General features: G+C 46.1%; 1 protein-coding gene across 1 annotated transcript in view; it reads left to right on the top strand.

The window, feature by feature from the left end:
- Positions 1-27725, top strand: part of LOC137538298 (transmembrane protein 272-like) — a 56569-nt gene that overhangs the window by 18161 nt on the left and 10683 nt on the right. The window contains exons 2-3 of the mRNA XM_068260378.1: positions 9269-9331; positions 9435-9611. Coding sequence (XP_068116479.1) covers positions 9269-9331; positions 9435-9611 — 240 coding nt within the window. The remainder of the gene's footprint in view (positions 1-9268; positions 9332-9434; positions 9612-27725) is intronic.

Here is a 27725-nt window from a genome sequence, read left to right on the forward strand (position 1 = left end):
AGCGGAAATTGATTTTTATTGTTTTTTTTCACAAAGTGTCATTTTCCACTAACTTGTGACAAAAAATAAATTCTTCTATGAACTCGTCATACACTTAACGGAAACCCTTGGGGTGTCTTCTTTCTAAAATTGGGTCACTTGTGGGGTTCCTATACTGCCCTGGCATTTTAGGGGCCCTAAACCGTGAGGAGTAGTCTAGAAAACAAATGCCTCAAAATGACCTGTGAGTAGGACGTTGGGGGCCCACATTAGCGCACCTAGGCTGCAAAAAAGTGTCAAAAAATAAATTCTATGAACTCACCATACTCCTAACAGAATACCTTGCGGTGTCTTCTTTCTAAAATGGGGTCACTTGTGGGGTTCCTATACTGCCCTGGCATTTTAGGGGCCCTAAACCGTGAGGAGTAGTCTTGAAACCAAATGTCTCAAAATGACCTGTGAAATCCTAAAGGTACTCATTGGACTTTGGGCCCCTTAGCGCAGTTAGGCTGCAAAAAAGTGCCACACATGTGGTATCGCCGTAATAAGGAGAAGTAGTATAATGTGTTTTGAGGTGTATTTTTACACATACCCATGCTGAGTGGGAGAAATCTCTCTGTAAATGGACAATTGTGTGTAAAAAAAAAAAAAAAAATTGTCATTTACAGAGATATTTCTCCCACCCAGCATGGGTATGTGTAAAAATACACCCCAAAACACATTATACTACTTCTCCTAAGTACGGCAATACCACATGTGTGGCAATTTTTTGCAGCCTAACTGCGCTAAGGGGCCCAAAGTCCAATGAGCACCTTTAGGCTTTACAGGGGTGCTTACAATTAGGCACCCCCAAAATGCCAGGACAGTAAACACACCCCACAAATGACCCCATTTTGGAAAGTAGACACTTCAAGGTATTCAGAAAGGAGCATAGTGAGTCTGTGGCAGATTTAATTTTTTTTTGTCGCAAGTTAGCAGAAATGGAAACTTTTTTTTTTTTGTCACAAAGTGTTATTTTCCGCTAACTTGTGACAAAAAATAAAATCTTCTATGAACTCACCATGCCTCTCAGTGAATACTTTGGGATGTCTTCTTTCCAAAATGGGGTAATTTGGGGGGTATTTATACTATCCTGGAATTCTAGCACCTCATGAAACCTGACTGGTAGTCAGAAAAGTCAGAGATGCTTCAAAATGGGAAAATTCACTTTTGGCACCATAGTTTGTAAACGCTATAACGTTTACCCAAACCAATACACTGAATAGTTTTTTTAATCAAAGACATGTAGTACAATACATTTGGACAAGTGTATACAGAAATTTTACATTATTTTAAAAATGTCAGCACACAAAGTAAAAAAAATCATTTTGTTGACAAAATTCATGTCTTTTTTGATGAATATAATAAAAACTAAAACTTGCAGCAGCAATCAAAGAGCACCAAAAGAAAGCTGTATTAGTGACAAGAAAAGGAGGTAAAATTCATTTAGATACGTTGTATGACCGAGCAATAAACAGTGAAAGCTGCAGTGGTTTGAATGGAGAAAAAGGCTCTGGTCCTTAAGGGGCGAAAAGACTGTGGTCCTCAAGTCGTTAACAAGCTGTTCCTCATCCCGTTCTTGCACCTCTGACACTGTAGTTGTCATTGGCAGGTTTTTTCGTGCACCGTATGAATTGTAATGTATAGAGTGCTTGGGGGGGGGGGGGGGGGAAGGCATATAAAGCTTGCATCAGGGCCCAGAGCTCCTTAGCTATGCCACTGGTAGTATAGTTGCCCCAGTATAGCTTGTATCATTGCCCCCAGCATAGGCAGTATAGTTGCCCCCAGTATGGGAAGGAGGGGGAGCAGGGACAGCAGCGGGGAGGGGGGGGGCAGAACCCTCCCCCCCCCACACACACACACACACACCTTGGTTCCCTCCTTCCGCACTCACCCCATTCAGATATGCGTCAGGCGCGGCGGGTGGGGCAGGGCAGGCGCTACCATGATAGAGGCAAAGGAGGCAGCTGCCCCAGGGCCCCAGAGCTTGTAGGGGCCCCCAGTGGCTACAAGAGGAAAAAACAATTTTCAAATCAGCCTTATAGTTTTTGAGAAAATCGATTTTAAAGTTTCAAAGGAAAAAAAATACACATTTAAAAACCTGCCGACTTTAATGGTTAATAGCAAATCCACCTTAAATGCTAGAAACCCTAAATTTGCAGGATGTGTTAAGGAGATCATTAATAATAAGAGGAAAAAACAATTTTTCAAAAAGACCTTATAGTTTTTGAGAAAACCGATTTTAAAGTTTCGAAGGAAAAAAAGTATACTTTTAAATGCGGTAAATGTCACTTTTAGTAGCAAACCTAACGGTAGTGTAATTTTACATGCATCAAACGAAAGCGCAATAAATTTCCTGACGGGGTTTCCAGGGGGTCTATACGCAGCCGCAGCACTTTGGCTAGAGATCGCTATACAGCCGCAATATGGCTGTATGAAGATCCCTGGCATTTTTTCCTATTTTCCCAATTTTTTTTTTTATGTTTAGAGTGTGGGATTTAAAAAAAATAAAATATGTGGGGTCCCCCCTCCTGAAACTTTTTAACCCCTTGTCCCCCATGCAGGCTGGGATAGCCAGAATGTGGAGCTCCGACCGATTGGGACTTCACACCCTGAATATACCAGCTGCAAAAAAGGTCCCCTAATGCCGATTTTTGTTCCAGGGTATATGTTGGGGGGGGGGGGGGGGCAGATTTATTTTGCCCTGGGGCCCCATTGTTGCTTAAACCGGCCCTGGGGTGGGGAATACTTCACCTAACTCCTGCGCTCCAGGCATTGAAGCACTGCGTCAATGTCACGTGCCACAGGTCTCCGCCTTTAATGCCGCTTACTGTACTTCCTGATTAGTGGAAGCACAGTGAGCGGTATTGAAGGCGGAGACCTGGAATGCAGGAGTTAGGTGAGTTATTCTCTGCCATACTCTCCTGCCGCATATCATGGAGAGTGCGGAAGGAGGGGATCCAGGTGAGGGAAGGGGAGGTTTGGCACCCTTCTTTTGCGCTGCTTCCCCCTCCTGCTCATGGCCTTTGTTGGAGACCTTTTTGACACCCCCTGGTGCCGCGCCTGCCCCCTGGAGGCTGGCGCCCAATGGCCGGAATGCCCCTGCTCAGCTGTCCAACTAATACGCTTCTCTTCTTTCTCTTTATCTGCCGTTCTTCTTTGTAATGCTCTTCATTGGCAGCCAATTAACCAGATGATTCACATCAGACCCTAACCTACCAAGCTCTCCACAATCTCTTTTCTCCATACATCTTCTCACTAGTCTCTCTGAGTATCGTCTAAACAACAACCTCTGCTCTGCACACGACCTTCTTGTAATGTTTGCGGGTTTCTATTTCCGTGGTCAGCGCACCAGATGTGCGCTGACGCGTTGGAAATCCTACACACACCTGTAATTGGGAGAACCCAGGTTAGGTGCAGTGCATCAGTAGAGGGCAATTCCCACCAGCAGATGGAGCTGTGGAGTGCAGACGAGCACAGCCTCTGCACGGCCACAGATGCCAGATGGGAATTGTACGGATAATGCAAAGTAGGGCACGATAGCCCTCCAAGAAAGAGAGCACAGAGACAGACTAAATGTGTGTTCCCCAATCTAGTCGCCACCCAGCGACGGCAAACACACATTCGCAGAAACAAAGCGGGAACGCAATCGCAAGAGAGAGACGATTGCCAGAAGTGACACAAGACTGAACAGAACAGAACAGAACACGAGAGTAGCAAAGGCACAGCAAACAACAATCAGAAGGTAAGGAAAATAACAAACGCTAGCGAACACCGCACTCATTCGCAACAGTGAACGCCTTTAAGCCCGATCACCGCACGTTAGGCGCCCATTGATAAGCGAGCCACCCTAACTAACCAATGACAGACATACACAAAATAGAGAACGTGAACGCTTGCTTAACAGTTACCTCACCGAGCCTACAGCAAGCATTCGTACAAGACAGACAGACGAACGGAAAACAGGAATAGGGTAGGTAGGATCCACCGCTCTTCCGCCAGAGCGAGTGCGATCCGGGTTCAGGGATAGGACAGGAAGGATCCACTGCTCTTTCCACCAGAGCGAGTGTGAACCAAGTACCAAAACAGAGCTAGCAAGATCCACTGCTCTTTTCCACCAGGGCAAGTGTGAACCAAGTAGAGAAACAGAGCTAGCAGGATCCACTGCTCTTTTCCACCAGAGCAAGTGTGATCCAAGTACAGAAACAGAACTAGCAGGATCCACTGCTCTTTTCCACCAGAGCAAGTGTGATCCGAGTACAAGAATAGGCTTAGCAGGATACACTGCTCTTACCGCCAGAGCGAGTGCGATCCACACGGCAAGACAGACAGGAGTAACCAGTAGCAACCGCAGCTATGGTAAAACTCCAAGACATAGACTAGAGAGATCCACTGCCACTAACGCTAGGGCAAGTGCGATCCAGGTACTGGACCAAACGATTCACCATCGCCAACCGCTGGCGACAGTGCAATCGCAAGACAGGCAATACAGATAATCTTTAACCTGACTGCACTAGAAGAGCTGCCTAGTGCAGTACCAAGGAATTACTCTAAGGTAAACTTTGACAAACAAACAGGACTGATACTCTAGGAGAGTATCTCAGTAACAAACCATGAAAATGACCAGCAAAGGATTCTGGGAGAACATGGCATTTATACTGCCAGCCTTCAAAAGGAGGCAGTTAGGCAATTTGCATAACAAATGTATGCAAATTCCTCAGCAGCAGAGCAGGTCTGAAACTTGCAAAGTAAAGACAGGTCTCTTTTCCAGAGACCTGCAGCCCTCAGACTTAAGGAATGCTCAAACAGCGGATCATTACACTTCTGTTTTCATCCAATAGGGTTACCTCCTACCATTCACACATACAGGACTTCTTAATAGTCCCTCCCTTCCTCTGGAATTCCCTTCCAAAACACATCCATCACTGTCCAAACCTTTCAACCTTCAAGCCCACACTTACAACTAGGGATGGTCGTTGAATTCGGCGGAAATCTAAATTCTGTGATTCCGGACGGAATTGGATCAATTCTGATTCCGGAGATTGGAACGGAATTGCAATAGCTGTAAAACGGAATTCCGTGGAAAATTTTTAAATTCCGAATTCAAATTTACTTACTCTCCTACCTAATTCTTCACTTCCCTTCCTCCCTCCTCCCTTCCTCCCTCCTCCTGGTCTTTTCTTCCAGGGAATTGTGGTACACACAGACCTGGGTTCAATTCCCAGCCCAGCCTGGGTTCTATTCCCAGCCAATGTGAGTTGGCTTTTAACATGCTCCAAATCCTTAAGCAAGCTAATTTTTCTCTTGGATTGATCATAATGGTACATGCTTGGCTGGCTTCAGCATGTTGTGTTGGTGGTGGTACAGTGGTTAAGTGAGTTACCTACCACACACTCAGACCTGGGTTCAATTCCCAGCCCAGCCTGGGTTCAATTTCCAGCCTGGGCTCAATTCCCAGCCACGGTATGTAAGCTGGCTTTTGAAATACTACAATTCCCTGGAGGAGGGAGGAGAGAATAGGGAGGGAGGAAGGGAGGGTTAATAGGGTCTATGGGCTATCATATAGGGTAAACAGGGTTACTTTAGCGAATTTTTTTTTTAAATTTTCCTCGGAATTTCGTACAAATCCGGTGGAATTTTCATAGCGACGGAATTTAACACTGACGGAATCCGTGATTTCCGGCAGAACGGAATTTTCTCTTTCTTTCGATCATCCCTACTTACAACACACATTTTCAGACCAGCATACAGTCTAACCTCGGACATTTAGCTTTCAACCTATGGATGAGCCGTGCTCCTTTCTGAATGTAGTGCTCAGAAACAACAACCCTGTATGAAATCCTTATATATTTCCATACTTCTTGTTTCCTCCCTATTCCTATAGATTGTAAGCAGTGGTGGACTGAATTTTGCATCGAAATTCGCAATTACGCATCATAATCGTAATGTGACATCTCAGGGATAATCATAATTAATTTCGTATGTAATAGTAATATTTCAATATTTTGCGTAATTTTTTGCGTAATTTCTGAGAAATTTCGCATCATTTTGTGCCGACTTTAGTGGTTAAACTTAATAGCAAAGCTATTGAAACCAAAGTGAAGAGCGGGTACAAGTCAAAAAAAGATTTTTTCAAAAAGAGCTTGTAGTTTTTGAGAAAATTGATTTTAAAAATGCAAAGTAAAATGATTTTTAAATTGTCACTTTTCTGAGTTTAAAAACCATTTTTTCTTTGCATTTTTAAAATCGATTTTCTCAAAAACTACAAGGTCTTTTTGGTGTCAATAGCATGTATGGTGGGCTTTGCTATTCACTGCCAAAGTCGGCACAAAATTATGCAAAAATTATGCGAAGTTACGAATAACTACGAAATCAAATGTACAAAATTACGTTTAGGCGAAATTGCGAAAATGTACGCAAAAATTTCCATAATTGTAATTAGCTGATTACGATCATCACTAATTGTAAGCTCTGAAGGGCAATGCTCGTTCCCTTTTCTGCCTTGTAAGGTTCAATATGTTTAGTCAATCACTATACTTTTGTCATTATTACTTTTATACTGTCTACCACCTCTGTATTATGTACCAAGGTCTGTATTTTTATGTACTCTTGTCTGTTACTTGCTCTGTACAGGGCCATGGAGGACAATAGCATAGCACAGTATAAATCATCATTAATAATAATGCAAGCCAGAATATAACAATGTCATTGACCATCTCTAAATATCAAAACCTAAAGGCAACTTTCAAACACTCCTATCTACAGTATTGTATTTGTTTAGGTTGCTGGTAGCAGTAAATATATTCTTCTGGCTATCTGATGTCTGTGATGATGTAAGTATTTAACTTACTAGCTTGCAGCTGTGGCTGGATGGTAACACTAAAGCGAACAAAAAACTTATGATGTCATGAATTGTATGTGTAGTACAGATAATTAATAGAACATTAGTAGAAACAAAAGAGTATTACATTTTTTATTTGTAGTTATATAGCGTTTTTTTTTTCTATAACATTATATCATTCTCTAATATTTACAGTTTACAAACTACACATGAAACAGAGCAGAGCTAATGACCCTTTGGATTTCCTGCCAGAAAAACCTTAAACAAACAAGAAACAGTGAGAGACAGGTTGAGATAAGAGCTTCAGAAAACAGGACTGTAGCCAATCCCAAGTTGGGTCGGAGAGCTCAGAGAAGCTCTTTTGCATATATATAACAATGAAAGTTTTTTTTTTTTATCTCTTCATGTACTGGAAAACAATATAAGGCACACTGCAAATCGGAATCTGAATTGGCTGTAAAAACTGATTAAAAAGCGGAATCTGAATCGGAATCACTTGCAGTGTGCAAGAGTCCTTAGACTCTCTTCTTTGCTACTAATGTTCTATTTCTTAGCTGTACTACACATACAATTCATTATATAATAAGCTTATTTTCACTTCAGATTCCCTTTAAAGAGAATCTGTATTGTTAAAATCGCACAAAAGTAAACATACCAGTGCGTTAGGGGACATCTCCTATTACCCTCTGTCACAATTTCGCTGCTCCCCGCCACATTAAAAGTGGTTAAAAACAGTTTTAAAAAGTTTGTTTATAAACAAACAAAATGGCCACCAAAACAGGGAGTAGGTTGATGTAAAGTATGTCCACACATAGAAAATACATCCATACACAAGCAGGCTGTATACAGCCTTCCTTTTTAATCTCAAGAGATCATTTGTGTGTTTCTTTCCCCCTGCAGCTATCTTCCACTGAAGTGTCAGGCTGTTTCTTCCTGCAGAGTGCAGACAGCTCTGCCTGTATGTAATTCCTCAGTATGTGAAAGCCCAGCCAGCTCAGAGGAGGATTTATCCAGCTTGTAAAAGATAATAGAGCAGAGAGAAGCTGCACTAATCTAAATAACACACAGGCAGTGTGCATAGAGGGCCCTGGAACGGGGAGTTCATAGCAGAACCACAACACTGAAGAACTTGGCAGCCTTCCAGACACAGGCCGACAAGATTTTTTATGTACATGATATTTTTTACTAGTGTTGGAGGTTGCTTCCCTGGGGTTATATGTGGGGCGATTGTCTCTAGATGATGATTAATTATTTTGTTTTTTACGATTGAGGCATCGCTATATATTTGTACCACATGACTCCCCGGGTAGGCAGCCAAATTATTTAATATCTTGACATGTGACTGTTTGTGATTAATATTATTTAGGGGCCTTGACCCTGATTGGCGGCATGTTTTTAATTGTTTTTATTAAGTTTTGAGCTGGCTATGAATAAAGATTGTTTCAATTGATACTTTGGTCTCAGGCTCGATTTATATATTTTTTGCTCATATATGGCTATATAACGTTTGTGATATTTGAGGGGGACCTTTTTTCCCTTTTTTTGTTTGTCAATTAGTAGTTTGGAGGTCGAGGACCTCTTTCCCCCTGCATTTAATGAATCCTATTTAGGTAATTAGGGTAATTATTGTTGCCTGAACATGTTTGCTCAATTTTGATGTTAACAGGCCGACAAGTCTGACAGGAGAGAGATAAGTTGATTTATTACAGAGATGGTGATAGTAGAACGTGCTACAGTAAGCCAGAACACATTAGAATAGATTTTGGAACTTGTAGGATGGAAGAAAACCGGATGAAATTTTTGTTACGGAGTCTCTTTAAGGGCTCTGTCTCTGACTGAGAAAACCAGGGTTTGAATCTCCGCTCTTCCTGTTGAGTAAGCCAGCACCTATTCAGTAAGGAGAACTTAGGCCAGACTCCCCAACACTCAGTGGCGTAGCAATTGGGGTTGCAGAGGTAGCCACCGCATAGGGGCCCTTGGGCTAGAGGGGCCCACTCCTCAAACACAGTATTAGCTCTTTATTGGTCCTGTGCTGATAATATTCACTTATATAGTTGATTTGAATAGTAGTGAGCATTAACACACAGTTTCCCATCCCCTTCTTGCACCTCTGACACTGTGGTTGTCCTTGATTGGTTTTGGTGTGTCGTAGCAATTGTTATGTATAGAGTGCTTGGGGGGCCCCAATGCTAAACTTGCACCGGGGCCCACAGCTTCTTAGCTACGCCACTGTCAACACCGCTACTGCCTATAGAGTGGGTCCTAGTGGCTGCAGCTCTGGCGCTTGGAGTCCACCAGGAGAAATACACAACATAAATGTTATGTGTCTTGTCTAGCTTGTTAGTGTAAATAAATTATTTCAATTAAATGTTAATTCTATGCACTTTTAATGTGTGTTTGTCATTTCAGAGACACGGATAATCGGTGGTATAGTATCGCTTGTAGCATTCAGCATTTTCATGATTAGCAAAGGTATTATCAATATGTGTTCTATTCAAAGTCATAAACACGAGTTATGGTAAAGTTAATTCTGTAATGTAGTGTTAAATGTTATTTTACTTTGTTGTACCAACAGGGGCCTCAGACCTCAATCACTGCAAGATTCAGCCCATGATTCCCATCTACTTGATAGTGGCTGGCTCAGGTCAATTGCTTTTTTTACTTCTCTTGCTTCTCTATTTCCTCTCCGAAAAGGCGACAATAGTCATCGAAGGAATTCTCATCTTCTTTTTATTCTGCTGGTTCATTGCAGGTATTTCTAGATATATTGAGGATGATTCACAAAGCTTTTGGGGCCGGTTCACACTTTCTTAAAGACGTTAAGCTCCACTTAAAAGCAGGAAGCAGATCCTATGTTAAAAATAAGATCTGTTTCCACAAAAACACAGATCCGTTCTCTACGGAACACAAGACAGAATGCAGAGTCCGAACTTCCCACATTTTCCTGGACCGGAAGGGAAAATGTCTCCAATGACAGCTTATGAGAACAGACACTGCCCATTCTCACTAGGCTAGTTGCCGCATCTACGTCACCGCCGTGACGTGATACTTACATGTCCCTGCCACCCATCGCTGCCGCTTGGTCCCTTCTAAACAGCGCAGTGGCTGGTATTAGCATGGGGAATCTCCATTGGACTGCAAAAAATCATTGGAAATGCTCAACAGGGAAAATTCTCATTGGTTCATGTTGGACCAATGAAAATTCTTCCTGTTTCTAGGGAGAATTGGCCTGCTGCCAGTGTTGCTGGTGAATTTTCGGCAAAGTCTTTTTCGCATAAAAAATACCATTTTCGATTTCGCCTAATTTTCACGAAAATAAGCTTAAATTTGTGCGTTTTCGCCCAAATAGCGAAATTAAAGGAAAAGGGTCATATTTTCGCCCCAATAGCAAATTTCGATAATAACTGCTATATTCGGCATGTGCTTAGCATGAAAATTCGAAGATTGATAGGAAGTAATGTCTTCTCTCCCCATATTAGGCCGCCCATGATTCTTAGCAACGGAATTGACCCAGGAACCATATAACTACAACCAATCAGACAACAGACAGTCCCCTGAGAAGACTAGCTCTCTGACACACCAGCCTCTGTTGGGGAGAGTTAGGCCCAGTGCACACCAAAAACCTCTAGCAGATCTGCAAATGCTAGAGGTTTTTGGAGCAGATTTCAGAGCCATTCTAGGCATGTTTAGAGAGGTTTTCTAAACATGCCTAGCATTTTTTGAAGCGTTTTTGTGTAGCAGATTTCATATATTGTTACAGTAAAGCTGTTACTAATCAGCTTTTGTAACAAAAACTCTTGGAAAACCGCTCTAAGGCCCCATTCGCACCTAAAACCGCAAAATGCCGGCGATTACCGCTAGCATTTTGCAGGTGTGATTTTTCCACGATTAATGTGGAAAAATCACTGGACACTGCAGCGTTTTGGGAGCGATCGTGTTTAGCGGTGCTATGTATGCCAAACAGTTTTCTATCCCCAAGCGTTTTTAAAAAGTCTCACGAACCGCTCAGATCTGACAATAATGTTAGAAACACCTGATCTGCTCCATGCTTGTTCCGGGTCTATGGCTAAAAGTATTAGAGGCAGAAGATTAGCAAGATAGCCAGGCAACTGGTATTGTTTCAGAGGAAATAAATATGACAGCCTCCATATTCTTCTCGCTACAGTTGTCCTTTAAAGGACTATTATATTGAGAGGTATATGGAGGCTGCCATATTTATTTCCTTTTGAGCAATACCAGTTCCCTGGCTATGTTGCTGATCCTCTACCATTATTACTTATAGCCATAGACTCTGAACAAGCATGCAGCAAATCAGGTGTTTCTGATATTTGATTTCTGACTAGGGATGCTCATTCGGATTCCGCGGAAATGCAATTTCCGAAATTCCGATCGGAAATTGCATTTCCGCATCGGAATGCGGAAATCGGTACTGCAAGTGCCCTAGGCGGACTTCCGCCGGAAATCGCGGAAATTTCCGCTGGAAATCGCGGAAATTCCACCCGAATTGAACATTGATTTTCTCAAAAACTATAAGGTCTTTTTGAAAAAAATTTGTTGCATCTTGTTCACAAGATTCGGTTTAATAAACCCTAAAAATTTGGTGTTTCTAGGACTTAAGGGGGCTTTGCTATTAACCGCTAAAATCGGCAGATTTTTACTGTAATGTAAAATGCAGAAAATCTGCATCTGCCTATTTTCTGCATTTTACATTACAGTAAATATCCGCCTACTTTAGCGTTCCGATTGGAATGCGGAAATTGGTAGCGGAATCTGAAATCGGTACATGACGGAATGCGGATTTACCGCGGAATCGGAAATTGGCATTCCGACCATCCCTATTTCTGACAAGATTAGCTGCATGCTTGTTTCTGGTTTGATTCAAATACTCCTGCAGCCAAACAGACCAGTGGGGCTGCCAGGCAACTCCTCCATTTCCCCCCACTACAGTTATCCTTAAAGCATTGTCGCTGTGTCCAAGCTGATGTTCCTATCTGCCTCTGGATTTTTTTTTATTTGTACACTGCCAGCTTCTCCTGACTTATGGGGGTGATGGTCACACAGACCAAGCCGCTGCTCCCCCCGCCACTCTCATTTTATGGGATATGTACCGCTGCCTGCTTCTCCTGGACCCGACTTATGGGGGTGATGGTCACTCTGACCAAGCCGCTGCTCCCCTGCCACTGTCATTTTATGGGATATGTACACTGCTTCTCCTGGACCTTACTTATGGGGGTGATGGTCACTCTGACCGAGCCGCTGCTCCCCCCGCCACTGTCATTTTATAGGGTTATGTACACTGCCAGCTTCTCCTGACTTATGGGGGTGATGGTCACACAGACCAAGCCGCTGCTATTCCCCCCCCCCCCCCCCTTATATCCACTGTTCTCCTTAACATACTCAGTCAATTTGGGGAATCTCGCTTGTAAGGGGGCTTTACAATTTACTGTGAAAATCGCGGACATTAGGTGAAAATAAATGCTAAAATATTTGCGTGAATTTTCGCTAGCAAACGAAAATTTTACTTATTTTGGTGAAAATTCGCCGAAAAGAATATATGCATTTTCGCTCAACACTACCTGCTGCAACCTGTGAAAAGCCCCAATGCTTCTGCTGGCCTCCGGGCTGTTTAGAAGGGACTGGGCGGCAGTGGGGCAGGTGAGCCAGGATGCTTACGGGCAGACATGATCGACGCAGGAGCGGATGTGCAGACGTGGAACAGACAGTGTGCAGGCGTGGAATGGACGGGTTTAATTGTTGCATCTGCCTCACAGATGCGCTTACTGTTTCCATTCTGCATCCGCTCAAGTGTGAACCGGACCTTACTTCTGTTTTCATCTGTTTTCACCATGTTGCATTTTTAAGCTCTCAAAAAAATGAATGTAATTAACCACTTCACTAATGAGGGTTTTTTCCCCTTCTGTACCAGAGCAATTTTCATGTTTCAGCGCCCCTTCCATTCATTGGACTATAACTTTATTACTACTTATCACAACAAAACAATCTATATCTTGGGTTTTCTTTGCCACCAATAAGGCTTTCTTTGGGTGGTACACTTTGTGAAAAAAGGTTTCCAAATGCATTTTAAACAGAAAAATCCCCGGTATTTTAACCGGAAAAATCCCAGACTCCATGGCACAACCGTTATGCTGGGTACACACGATACAATTTTCTGTGCGATAGATGGATCCGATTGATAAAATCCCTCATGTCCACTATTACTCCCGATTGATTCTGCGATCGATTTCTCATAGAAGTGAATGGAAAAAGATAAGAAAAATGAGCGAAAATAAGAGCACAGAATCGAGTGCAGAATCGAGCAAACGATCGGGTCTGAAAATCGCACGGAAAATCGTACCGTGTGTACCCAGCAATAGGCCCTCACCAACTCATGGTCATAAATCACTTCCTTCTGACAGCAAGAATAGTAGGACCAATGTCAGTTGAAATATCTGCTCTTGGGTTACCAAAAGTGCAGGGGAGATTGAACTTCATCCCAATCAGTAGCTGATACCCCCTTTCCCATTAGAAATCTTTACTTTTACTCAAACAGATCATCAGGAGGGCCATATGGCTGATATTGTTGAGCAACCCCTTCCACAGTGTGATGTCATGACCAAGGTCCTGACAGCTGTCTGTGAATCTCATTGTAGGAAATAACGGCTTTTTCCAACTGCCAAGCAAGCAGTATCTCCCTCTGTGCATAGAACTCTTAGTACCGAACATTCCGTACAGATCACCTGGCAGAACTAAAGGTGTCACCACCAGTGATACATCTCAGAATGTAAATTGGTCCCCGACTTTAAGGGAAGATTTTACAATGGGCAAACACTGACTAAATAATGTATAAATGAATCTTGGGGGCTTCCCTCATAGTGGCTGCCGACCCGGTTGGAGGCTTCTGTGAATGCACAAATGCGGGGCAGAGCTGCGGTGAGGGACAATAGACTTCTAGGCGCTAGAAAAAGCCCCAGGTAAGTAAATCTGATTTTATTTAATTTGCTTCATGTATTCTTCTGCAAAATATGAGGGTTTTAAGAGATGATTCATAATTTGCGTCATACTCCAAAGTCGAGTTATTAATTTCTCTGATATGAAATATAATACATCACCAGGGTTTCATGTGTATGAATTTAGAAGCTCATGCCAAAACTAAAAAAAACTGATCTCGCAGTCATTGGGGTTGATTCACCACTAAAAATAGCGTGAGTAACATCCTGCTACTTGCGCTATTTAATCAGTGTGTAATTAAGCTTAGCCAGAGGAGTGCGCACTCAGCCCACGCTATGCTGAGGTAGTACGCCAAAGCGAGTGCTGGTAACTTACGCCTGCTTCTTGAGAATAATGGGCACTCCTTTGGGTCCAGTGATTTTAAAGAACGTGATCCCCGTGCTTTGATTGACCCTGCCTGTCGTGTCCACTGCACAGGAGCAGAACGCTCCCGGCGACAGGAGCGACACAGGGGAGTGCACCTGGCCGGACTTTGCCTGTGCCGACTGGCCCCGACTGGAGCATTTTTCGGGGTCAGTTTCGGGCAAACAGGCAGTCAGAAAAGGATGGCATGGGAGTGATCAGGCCGGAGGGGGCTGGAGGCATGGGCGTAGCAATTACCTCTGCAACCCCTGCCATCGTAGGGGGGCCCAGAGGCATTGGGGGTCCTAACTCCTTACTCTCACCAACCACAAGTGTTGCCAATTAGCAGAGAAACCACCCTATTTGCTCACAAAGTCTGTGTGCAGGAGCATGTGTTATTCACCGGCTCCCAATCAAGTGACCTCCATGGGGTTTGGGGACCAAGGGGACTTCATGCTATCATTTTTGCAGGGGGGCCCTATTAAGTCTAGTTATGCCCTTGGCTGGAGGTATGTATATTTTATTGCTGTGGCCCCATCTCAGGTACACTTTAAAAGGACTCCGAGCACCTCTCATGGGCATGCCTTTAAACCAGATGACTTCCAACAAAGTCATGCTATGACCCCTCTAGAGGAGCCTCTTGTAATGGCCATGCAAGTCACTTCCTCTTCCTGTTTCATTCAGGGATGCACTTCTCTAACTGAGAAGACTGGGGTGACACAGAATTCATAACATAGCCAAGATGGCAGCTGCGATTTTTAAATTGAAATTGAATAAAAACTATTTGGTGTAAAACGGCATCAAAAGAATGAGGAGAGCACAAGCCACAGAATGGTATGCATCTTTAAGTACTGGTCAGAGTCTCTTTAAAGGCATGCCCATGAGAGGTGCTCGGAGTCCATCTAAGAGCCCAGGCTCATGAGTGTCCTTTGCCTGATCTCATACCATCGATAAAACCAGAACAGAACTCTGGTAAAGAATCTTGTGGACTTTTCAAATATTGCTGAATTATCTTACAAGGATTCATGGACTTCCCAGAATTTTGGACTTTTAAAAACTCAGGGGATAATTTTACAGAGGCTAGGAACACACTAGGCAGAAATGCTAGTGTTTTTTCCATCAATGAAAGCCTACGGGCCGCATGAAAAAAAAAAAAACGCATATCTGTGCCTTTTATATGTACATGTACATGTGCATTTTTCGAAACGCACAACTTGCTGCATCATTTTGCAAAATGCATGTAAAAGCACATAATGTATCTCAATGAAGATGCAGAGGATTGTGTTTTTACATGTGTTTTAATGGAACCAGAGACGAGAAGCGTCTCAGGTTCCATACTTGGGGGTTCCTTAAGCCCCCTTAAGGCCGCTCGCCCCTCGCCGTCTCCCCTGGTGGCTCCGGGTGCCCGTCAATTCAGCCCAAAAGCCATGCTTCATCACCAGGTGCGCTCCCCTGTTGCGCTCCCGTCCCTGGGAGTGTTCTGTGCCTGTGTAATACTACTGCGCAAACGCAGAAAGCTCCCAGTCACGGGAACAAGACAGGGGAGTGCACCTGGCTGCGCATGCACAATGAAGCACGTCTCGGCCAGGCTTTCAGGCTGAATTGTCAGGGACCGGACCCACTCGGGGGGACAACGAGGGACGAGTGGCCCTAAGGGGGCTTAAGGAAGCCCTAGGGAAGCATGGTACCTGAGATGCTTCTTGTCTCAGGAACTCTTTAATTAATTTCTTTTCCTAACAAAACAACATGATACTGTGTTTTACTCCATTGATAAGGGGAAAATATAAAAAATCCACAAAACGCAAAATGCACCAAAAAAGCAATTGCAAAATCAGACACGAGACCCAATTGCAAACACATTCAAAAACGCATCGAAAAAAAGAAAATGCACAGTGCGGAAAACAAACGCATGGTTTTCTGCACTTCCTAGTGTGCTTTTCTTAATTTTAATTCCTTTTACAGGAATTTGCTATCCGATCTCAGGTCAGTTGTTAGATATTGTTGTTGCTCTTCTTCTGAATGACCCAGAAAAGAATCCTGCCTTCTGAAGAGACATTACCAGATTGTTGTATTATTGCTATTGCTAGTTAGGTTGTATGAAATAACTTCTGTAACAGAGGGACTAATCAAACATTGGAGTTTTGTGGTCTCAATTTGATCTGGACCTGGTCAAACAGTTCTTCAGGGCTGCAAATAAAATGTATCCAAAAGTAAGAAGAAGGCACTCCACAGGCTTCAAACTTGTGGCCTTTGTGCTCCAATAAAACAAACAGAAGTTTGAAGCCTGTGGAGTGCCTTCTTCTTACTTTTGGATGAATTTGGATTAACAGAAGTGGTGTACCTGCTGGAGAAGTGCACCGGTGTGCTACCTATTAGGTGAGCGACTCTGAGTCCCATGGTGAATATTGAACTGCAAATAAAATTTGCCTTCAAAACAGCCAGAATTTTCCTAACAGGATTTTTTTTTTAGTTTCAAACCCCACAACCGTCCCGTATTCGGCGGGACGGACACGCTTTGGGTGGCTTGATCCCGCCTCCCACGGCAGCCCATCTGTGTCCCGGGTTGAGAAGTCAGGATGGAGAGCGGCAGAGGAATTACAGAGAACAGAGCAGTCACCGCGGGACATGCTTCATATACAGAGTAATGACGTCAGTTATAAAGCCCCACGGTAACTGCTTTGCTCTCCTCCAGATATTCTCCTCACCTAGCTGCCTCTTCTTCCTCACACATGCTGATGCGGGATAATCTGCTGTCCTCTGCCTGGCTGACACTGTAGCAGTTGTGCCCTCTGACCTTCCCTCCCCCTCCTCATTTACACTCAGCACAATTACTGGAGGTGGGAATGGACACGGGCTGCAGGCACCATGCTTAGAGCCAAGGCATGGGGAGAAGCTGGGCACACAGGCTCTGCACTCCACTCACAGGCAGTGGTGCTCAGCAGAGCTCGAATATTCGAGTAGCTCGAATATTCGAGCTCTTTTTCAGCTATCCGAGCTCGGTATTCGAGCTCCGAATAGCTGTAGCTATTCGAATGGGCTATCCGAGTACACTCGAATAGCCCATTCACTATTCGAGCTATTCGAGCAAACGGCGCTATTCGAGCTCGGTACCGAGCTCGAATAGCGTCATAGCCCAGATTGATGTCCTTAGAGCCAATCAGAGGGCTCCCAGGCCCTCTGACGGCAGCCAATCACAGAGGGGGACCCTGGCCAGCCCCTACCCTATAAATAGCGGCCGCCATGTTCCGTTTCTCCATGCTTGCCTGAGACTTGTACAGAGAGAGAGTTGCTCCTTTGTGCTTTGGCTTAGCAAGTGCTCTATTGTGATCATTTACCTAGCGTTTTTGCTCACCTACACCTGCCATATACACCTATATTGTTGTTAGTTAGATAGACATTGTATTTTAGTTAGTAGCTTGTGTGTTACATTAGAGACAGGCAGCTGCTGCAAGCTTACAGGTTTAGGCCTCAGGGGGGCCTTGCCTCTGTGGGCAGCTGTCCTCTGTTTATTTCTCTCATCTATACCAGTATTTCTGCTGTCCTTTACTAATAGTATTGTAGTTATACTGTACTAGGAGTAGGACACTCACTGACTGTCACTGTTTATAGGCTACTAGCTAGCTCCTGCGTGTGTGCACTCACTCACTGTCTGTGTGTACACACACTCTATTTCCTTCTGATTACTGATAGATTATTGTTAGTTAGTTGTACTTACTGTTACTACTTACTCTTACTGTACTAGGAGTCTAGGACACTCAGTCAGACAGTCACTGTGTTCATAGGCTACTAGCTCCTGCGTGCGGTCACTCACTGTCTGAGTGTACACACACCACCCACACTCCATTTCCTTCTGATCGCTGATTGATTATTGTAATTAGTTAGTTCTACTTACTGTTACTACTTACTCTTACTGTACTAGGAGTCTAGGACACTCAGTCACTGTGTTCATAGGCTACTAGCTCCTGCGTGCGGTCACTCACTGTCTGAGTGTACACACACCACCCACACTCCATTTCCTTCTGATCGCTGATTGATTATTGTAATTAGTTAGTTCTACTTACTGTTACTACTTACTCTTACTGTACTAGGAGTCTAGGACACTCAGTCACTGTGTTCATAGGCTACTAGCTCCTGCGTGCGGTCACTCACTGTCTGAGTGTACACACACCACCCACACTCCATTTCCTTCTGATCGCTGATTGATTATTGTAATTAGTTAGTTCTACTTACTGTTACTACTTACTCTTACTGTACTAGGAGTCTAGGACACTCAGTCACTGTGTGTTCATAGGCTACTAGCTCCTGCGTGCGGTCACTCACTGTCTGAGTGTACACACACCACCCACACTCCATTTCCTTCTGATCGCTGATTGATTATTGTAATTAGTTAGTTCTACTTACTGTTACTACTTACTCTTACTGTACTAGGAGTCTAGGACACTCAGTCACTGTGTTCATAGGCTACTAGCTCCTGCGTGCGGGCACTCACTGTCTGAGTGTACACACACCACCCACACTCCATTTCCTTCTGATCGCTGATTGATTATTGTAATTAGTTAGTTCTACTTACTGTTACTACTTACTCTTACTGTACTAGGAGTCTAGGACACTCAGTCACTGTGTTCATAGGCTACTAGCTCCTGCGTGCGGTCACTCACTGTCTGAGTGTACACACACCACCCACACTCCATTTCCTTCTGATCGCTGATTGATTATTGTAATTAGTTAGTTCTACTTACTGTTACTACTTACTCTTACTGTACTAGGAGTCTAGGACACTCAGTCACTGTGTGTTCATAGGCTACTAGCTCCTGCGTGCGGTCACTCACTGTCTGAGTGTACACACACCACCCACACTCCATTTCCTTCTGATCGCTGATTGATTATTGTAATTAGTTAGTTCTACTTACTGTTACTACTTACTCTTACTGTACTAGGAGTCTAGGACACTCAGTCACTGTGTTCATAGGCTACTAGCTCCTGCGTGCGGTCACTCACTGTCTGAGTGTACACACACCACCCACACTCCATTTCCTTCTGATCGCTGATTGATTATTGTAATTAGTTAGTTCTACTTACTGTTACTACTTACTCTTACTGTACTAGGAGTCTAGGACACTCAGTCACTGTGTGTTCATAGGCTACTAGCTCCTGCGTGCGGTCACTCACTGTCTGAGTGTACACACACCACCCACACTCCATTTCCTTCTGATCGCTGATTGATTATTGTAATTAGTTAGTTCTACTTACTGTTACTACTTACTCTTACTGTACTAGGAGTCTAGGACACTCAGTCACTGTGTTCATAGGCTACTAGCTCCTGCGTGCGGGCACTCACTGTCTGAGTGTACACACACCACCCACACTCCATTTCCTTCTGATCGCTGATTGATTATTGTAATTAGTTAGTTCTACTTACTGTTACTACTTACTCTTACTGTACTAGGAGTCTAGGACACTCAGTCACTGTGTTCATAGGCTACTAGCTCCTGCGTGCGGTCACTCACTGTCTGAGTGTACACACACCACCCACACTCCATTTCCTTCTGATCGCTGATTGATTATTGTAATTAGTTAGTTCTACTTACTGTTACTACTTACTCTTACTGTACTAGGAGTCTAGGACACTCAGTCACTGTGTGTTCATAGGCTACTAGCTCCTGCGTGCGGTCACTCACTGTCTGAGTGTACACACACCACCCACACTCCATTTCCTTCTGATCGTTGATTGATTATTGTAATTAGTTAGTTCTACTTACTGTTACTACTTACTCTTACTGTACTAGGAGTCTAGGACACTCAGTCACTGTGTTCATAGGCTACTAGCTCCTGCGTGCGGGCACTCACTGTCTGAGTGTACACACACCACCCACACTCCATTTCCTTCTGATCGCTGATTGATTATTGTAATTAGTTAGTTCTACTTACTGTTACTACTTACTCTTACTGTACTAGGAGTCTAGGACACTCAGTCACTGTGTTCATAGGCTACTAGCTCCTGCGTGCGGGCACTCACTGTCTGAGTGTACACACACTAAATTTACTTGTGATTACTACTGATTATTGTAACTGCTAGTTGTACTTCCTGACTGTTACTACTTACTTACTGTACTAGGGGACACTCACTCAGTCACCTCACCAACCAACCCACTCCATTAAAGTACCCCACTTTTCACCCGCCCTTTTAAAAAACTTTTGTCTATACGCCCAAAACATTGAAGATGTCTGGAAGTGGCAGCCAGCGCGGTTTGGGCAAGGGGAAGGGCAGCAAGGGAATCAGGAGGAGAGGGAGCAGCATTGTGGCAAGCCGCGGCCGCGCCACCATGCACAGTTCCGCAGCAGCAGCAGCAGCGTCAGTGGCTAACATTCCTCCCATAGCCACTGGCCGTGGACGCCTTGGGCGCCGCCCAGCAGGAGCATCTGCAACTCACGCTGCAGAGACACAGCAGCAGCAGCGTGTAGCACCTGCTCCCATTTTCCTCCAGCCGGGTCGGAAACGTCCCATTGAGGAAAAGGATGCAGACACTGTGGTGCAACTCATGACGGAGGATGAGCAGCCCGCCATCAGCTCTGCATCCGAGGCCTCCACCCTCACCACCACCACCACCCCTGTTCGCAGCAGCCGCCCAGCAGGGTCTGGGGAGGAGGCCAGTTCACCGTCACTCGCCGACCTGTCATTCAGCAGTCTTTTGACCCCAGGCATCATGAGTAAATTGTCTGCTGTTGTTGGCGATCTTGAGGAGGAGATGCTGATGGGCACTTTGGGGGATGAGGGATTGGACAGCAAGACTGTGGCGACAGTCAAGCAGCCCATCCATGCATCAGGAGAGGAGTTTGGGGGGTCCTCATCCCAGCAGGACATGTTTCAGGAGGGGGAGGATGATGATGACCCGGTGACAGACAGAGACTGGGTGCCACCACCTCCAGGGGATGTCGTCCTCAGCAGCTCTGAGGAGGAGGAGGAGGATGCGCTTGTGGGCCTTGCAAGGAGGCGCATCATTGCAAGCATTGGCAGCGTCCCACACCCTGCTGGTGTCTCAGGCTCAGCAGCAGCAGCATCAGCCAGTACCACCACCAGCCGCACCCAAGCCCCCCCCCCAACCACCACAGGGAGACAGGCAGCAGCGCTTCCATGCCGTAGGGGGATGTTTCTGTCACCAATCTGGCGCTTTTTCACCATGCCCACTGTGTACAGCAAGTACGCCACTTGCAACCACTGTCAGCGGAAGTTGAGCAGAGGTGCAGACCCCTTAAAGTTCAGCACCAGCTCGCTCATCAACCACCTTGCGGCTAAACATTTCCACCAGCATGAGGAGTTCCAGAGGCTGAAGGCATCTGGTGCTGGCAGTGGCACCACACCCATCACTGCACAGCCTTCAGCAGCAGCAGCAGCAACAGCAGCCACCCGCCCTCCTGCTCCTCCAGCAGCACCAGCAGGAGTGCGGAAACGCACTGCTCCTCCCCCCTCTGCAACTCCTGCCGCCGACACTGAGGCCTGTTCTGGCAGCCAGTCCTCAGTGGCCTCCTCTGCTGTGTCTGCTGATTCCCGTGTCAGCAAAAGGCCACGCCAGAGCCTTTTGAGCGAGTCCTTCCAGGGGGTGGTTAGGGCTCTGCCTCCCAGCAGCCGTCGCGTGCGGCAGCTGAACGGCTTGCTGGCACGGGCCATGTGCTCCCAACTCCTGCCGTACACGCTCGTGCAGGAGGGGAGCGACATTCGTGCGCTGCTTGCTTGCGCAGCCCCAGACTGGCAGCTCCCCAGCAGACACTTTTTCTCCCGCAAGGCCATTCCTGCACTGCACCGCTTTGTGATGGCCAATGTGGAGCGAGGGCTGGAGCACGCGGTTGGTGAAAGGGTCCACGTCACCATGGACTCCTGGAGCAGCCGCTTCGGGACAGGCCGCTACCTGTCCTTCACTGTCCACTGGGTCAGCTTGGTGGAAGGGGGTGAGGATGGGAGAGCAGCAGCGGGCACAGCAGCAGCAGCAACACAGTGGGTGGTGCCACCCCGCAGGGTCAGGGGAACTGCAGCAGGTTCCTCCGATCCTCTGCCATCCTCCGGCACACCTGGCCAAACCCCCCGCCTCAGCAGCAGCGTGAAGGCCCGCCACTGCCAAGCGCTGCTGCACTTGGTCAGCCTTGGGAAGACCAAGCTGACGGCAACCCATGTGTTGGCCAAACTCCAGGAGCAGGAGAGGATTTGGCTGACCCCCAGAGGCCTCAGAGTCGGAGAGGTGGTGGCCGACAATGGGGCCAATCTGGTTGCCGCAATACACAGGGGAAACCTGACCCACATTCCCTGTCTTGCCCACGTGCTGAACCTGGTGGTGCAGAAGTTCCTGCGCACCTACCAGGGGATGGGCGAACTGCTGGAAACGGCAAGGAATGTTGTGCGTCACTTCCGGCGCTCGGCTGCAGCCTGTGCGAGCCTGGAAGACGTGCAAAAGGAGCTGGATCTGCCACGCCATCGGCTGATCCTTGACGTTCCGACTCGCTGGAACTCCACCCTGGCGATGTTGGAGCGTCTGGTTGAACAGAGGCACGCTGTCAAACAGTACCTTGCCCTGGCCACTGTTTCCGCAGCTCTGAGAAGGGACAAGACCAGCAACTTCCCGTCCATCGTCCCCGATGATGACTGGAGGCACATGCAGCAGGTGTGCTTAGTGCTGGCTCCCTTCCTGCAGGCCACAAACATGGTGAGCAGGGACCATGCTATGGTCTGCGAGTGGGTGCCCCTGGTTTCTCTGCTGAACAGGGCCCTCGATGCTTTGCTGGAACAGGGAGCGGCAGCCTTGGACCAGCAGGAGCGGCAACCAGCTGCGCAGTCCACCTCTGAGGGGGAGGAGGAGGAGGACTTGGTGGAGGTCCCTGACCTGGCTGCTGATGAGGGGGATCAGCACAGCGCAGCTGAGTTGGTGCGGGGGTGGAGAGAGGATGAGGCGGCAGAGGAGGAGGATGAGGACAGCACTGACGTCGATGTGGCAGCAGACGTGGCCCGCCTCTTCCCAATGGCAGCGCACATGCTGACGTGCCTGCGCAGGGACCCCAGGGTGATCCAGATGAAGCAGAGGGAGGACATCTGGATCAGCATGATGTTGGACCCACGCCTTAAGGGGAAGTTGAGCCAGTTCCTGCCGCCTGCAGGAGGAGACCCAGCGCAACAAATAAGGAGCTTGCAGCAGGCCCTTGTTGAGCGCTTGGAGGAAGCCTTCCCCCAGCCTTCCACCCCCACTGTCCAGCAGCCAGCACAGAGGCAGCAGCAGGTGCCTGCATCCAGCAGCAGCAAGCGCCCCACAGACCTGCTGTCTCTCAGCCACGAGCTCTACAGGACTGTAGAGGCTCCGGCAGCAGTGACTAGAGAGGAGATGCATGCAGCAGCATCCTCCTCCGGTCACAGCCAGCGCCTGACCCGCATGGTGGCTGACTACATGGGGTCGTACAGCGGGCTTGACAGCGATGCCCCTGTTGATCCCATGGAGTATTGGGTCAAGCGCATGGAGATCTGGAGCGAGCTGGCGCAGTACGCCCTGGAAGTGCTGTCCTGCCCCCCTTCCAGCGTGCTGTCCGAGCGCTGCTTCAGTGCAGCTGGTGGCGTGGTCACCGAGAAACGCTCACGTCTGTCTCACAAGTCTGTGGACAGACTGACGTTTCTCAAGATGAACCAGGCGTGGGTGGAAGGCGAGTTCCTGGCCCCTGTTGTCGGCGAGAGGGGGACATGAACTGGCTGCCGGAACCATCGTTAATGTGCCTTACCACCCTTTACCACCTCCTGGCTCCTGCTCACTAAGCCAGCCTGGTTCACTTTGACTATTACGTCGCCTGCAGCCACACATTTTACACCTACAGTGGGCTGCTGTGTACTGCCCTTCTGCTGTCTGTCTGTGTTTCCCACTGCCAGGGTACACAGATGATTTACCTTCTGCTGCCACTCTGCCACCAGCTATTACGTCAAACAATAGCTATATTGGTTGCAAAACCAAAAACCAAAAAACCATAAAAAAAAAAAAAAGGTTTAATTTTTCTGAGGTGCCCGGGTTGAAAACTGTGTTGTCCCAGTTGTGTATTGGACACAATGTGGGCTGCACGACCGCTGTCTGGGACCTCCTGTTGTGTTTATTTACAGCCCTGGTATCACCGCTAGGTACCAGGGCTATTATGTCACGCTGCCTACCTGCTGCCACACTCACACTGCTCCTCCATACCTCCTCCTGCTGCTGCTGCTGCTGTCTGTCTGTGTTTCCCACTGCCAGGGTACACAGATGATTTACCTTCTGCTGCCACTCTGCCACCAGCTATTACGTCAAACAATAGCTGCTCGCCTACTCCTCCATTCCTCCTCCTGCTGCTGCTGTCTGTCTGTGTTTCCCACTGCCAGGGTACACAGATGATTTACCTTCTGCTGCCACTCTGCCACCAGCTATTACGTCAAACAATAGCTATATTGGTTGCAAAACCAAAAACCAAAAAACCATAAAAAAAAAAAAAAGGTTTAATTTTTCTGAGGTGCCCGGGTTGAAAACTGTGTTGTCCCAGTTGTGTATTGGACACAATGTGGGCTGCACGACCGCTGTCTGGGACCTCCTGTTGTGTTTATTTACAGCCCTGGTATCACCGCTAGGTACCAGGGCTATTATGTCACGCTGCCTACCTGCTGCCACACTCACACTGCTCCTCCATACCTCCTCCTGCTGCTGCTGCTGCTGCTGCTGTCTGTCTGTGTTTCCCACTGCCAGGGTAAACAGATGATTTACCTACTGCTGCCACTCTGCCACCAGCTATTACGTCAAACAATAGCTGCTCGCCTACTCCTCCATTCCTCCTCCTGCTGCTGCTGTCTGTCTGTGTTTCCCACTGCCAGGGTACACAGATGATTTACCTTCTGCTGCCACTCTGCCACCAGCTATTACGTCAAACAATAGCTATATTGGTTGCAAAACCAAAAACCAAAAAACCATAAAAAAAAAAAAAAAGGTTTAATTTTTCTGAGGTGCCCGGGTTGAAAACTGTGTTGTCCCAGTTGTGTATTGGACACAATGTGGGCTGCACGACCGCTGTCTGGGACCTCCTGTTGTGTTTATTTACAGCCCTGGTATCACCGCTAGGTACCAGGGCTATTATGTCACGCTGCCTACCTGCTGCCACACTCACACTGCTCCTCCATACCTCCTCCTGCTGCTGCTGCTGCTGTCTGTCTGTGTTTCCCACTGCCAGGGTACACAGATGATTTACCTTCTGCTGCCACTCTGCCACCAGCTATTACGTCAAACAATAGCTGCTCGCCTACTCCTCCATTCCTCCTCCTGCTGCTGCTGTCTGTCTGTGTTTCCCACTGCCAGGGTACACAGATGATTTACCTTCTGCTGCCACTCTGCCACCAGCTATTACGTCAAACAATAGCTATATTGGTTGCAAAACCAAAAACCAAAAAACCATAAAAAAAAAAAAAAGGTTTAATTTTTCTGAGGTGCCCGGGTTGAAAACTGTGTTGTCCCAGTTGTGTATTGGACACAATGTGGGCTGCACGACCGCTGTCTGGGACCTCCTGTTGTGTTTATTTACAGCCCTGGTATCACCGCTAGGTACCAGGGCTATTATGTCACGCTGCCTACCTGCTGCCACACTCACACTGCTCCTCCATACCTCCTCCTGCTGCTGCTGCTGCTGTCTGTCTGTGTTTCCCACTGCCAGGGTACACAGATGATTTACCTTCTGCTGCCACTCTGCCACCAGCTATTACGTCAAACAATAGCTGCTCGCCTACTCCTCCATTCCTCCTCCTGCTGCTGCTGTCTGTCTGTGTTTCCCACTGCCAGGGTACACAGATGATTTACCTTCTGCTGCCACTCTGCCACCAGCTATTACGTCAAACAATAGCTATATTGGTTGCAAAACCAAAACCAAACAAACCATTAAAAAAAAAAAAAAGGTTTAATTTTTCTGAGGTGCCCGGGTTGAAAACTGTGTTGTCCCAGTTGTGTATTGGACACAATGTGGGCTGCACGACCGCTGTCTGGGACCTCCTGTTGTGTTTATTTACAGCCCTGGTATCACCGCTAGGTACCAGGGCTATTATGTCACGGCGAGCTGCCTGCCGCCACACACTCATCCTCCTCCTCCTGCTGCTGAATTTACCTCCTGCTGTCTTTGTGTTTCCACTGCCAGGGAGCACATACAATGGCGCTTCCAACATGCGTGCGCCCACCAGCTATTTGTTACGCTCAAAAATAGCTGCATTTCTTTAAAAAAAATTGAAAAGAGAAATACGTGAAGAAGAATAAGACTATATTGAAAAGGAAGGAGAAGAAGATGAAGAAGAAGAAGATGAAGAAGAAGAAGATGAAGAAGAAGAAGATGAAGAAGAAGAAGATGAAGAAGAAGAAGAAGATGAAGAAGAAGAAGAAGAAGATGAAGAAGAAGAAGATGAAGAAGAAGAAGATGAAGAAGAAGAAGATGAAGAAGAAGAAGAAGATGAAGAAGAAGAAGAAGATGAAGAAGAAGAAGAAGATGAAGAAGAAGAAGATGAAGAAGATGAAGATGAAGAAGAAGATGAAGAAGAAGATGAAGAAGAAGATGAAGAAGAAGATGAAGAAGAAGATGAAGAAGAAGATGAAGAAGAAGATGAAGAAGAAGATGAAGAAGATGAAGAAGATGAAGAAGAAGATGAAGAAGATGAAGAAGAAGAAGAAGAAGAAGAAGAAGAAGAAGAAGATATAGAAGAAGATATAGAAGAAGATATAGAAGAAGACGATATAGAAGAAGATATAGAAGAAGACGATATAGAAGAAGACGATATAGAAGAAGAAGAAAGATAAAGAAGAAGAAGAACAAGTATATACAGTAACACTACTGAACAAAATTAAGGACACAACTTCTCTTTCCACATTTTTTTTTAAAGGAACATCCCCACATAATCACTTGCTGTTGTTACTTGGAAAAAAAGAGGTTTCTTGCATCATTCACCCTCAAAACAAGTGTTGGAAGCTATTTAAGGCCAATTCGAATAGTCAGCTCGAATAGTTAGCTCGAATACCGACTCGAATAGTGAGCTCGAAGTCCGAGGTCGAATCGAATAGTAAAAATTATTCGACTCGAATATTCGAATGACCTCGAATAATTTACTATTCGAATTCGACCAAACTCGAATTTTAAAAAGGGGTATTTGAGCACCACTGCTCACAGGCAGCAGTGTTATCCATCCACATTGACAGCAAAACAAAGGGTGAAGTAATATATACTTTTCTATGTACATTACCCCATTCCAGCAAATAGAATCCTCTCTGTTAGACAGCCAGCATCCATCTAGCGCCTGCTATACACCAGCAGACTTTCTCCCAACATGCCTAAAAAAAATAGATCAGATGTTAAAAAGATGCGCAGTGTGTGGCAGTGATAGATCCCTCTCTGATCAACATGATGTTGATCAGAGAGGGATCTATCACTGCCACACACTGCGCATCTTTTTTTATGGATTTCTTCCATATCAATAGTAGTGTTGCTCCCCCAGGCGTCCCCCTTGCTA

The sequence above is a fragment of the Hyperolius riggenbachi genome, chromosome 11 (genome assembly GCF_040937935.1).
Source record: "Hyperolius riggenbachi isolate aHypRig1 chromosome 11, aHypRig1.pri, whole genome shotgun sequence".
Lineage (NCBI taxonomy): Eukaryota > Metazoa > Chordata > Amphibia > Anura > Hyperoliidae > Hyperolius > Hyperolius riggenbachi.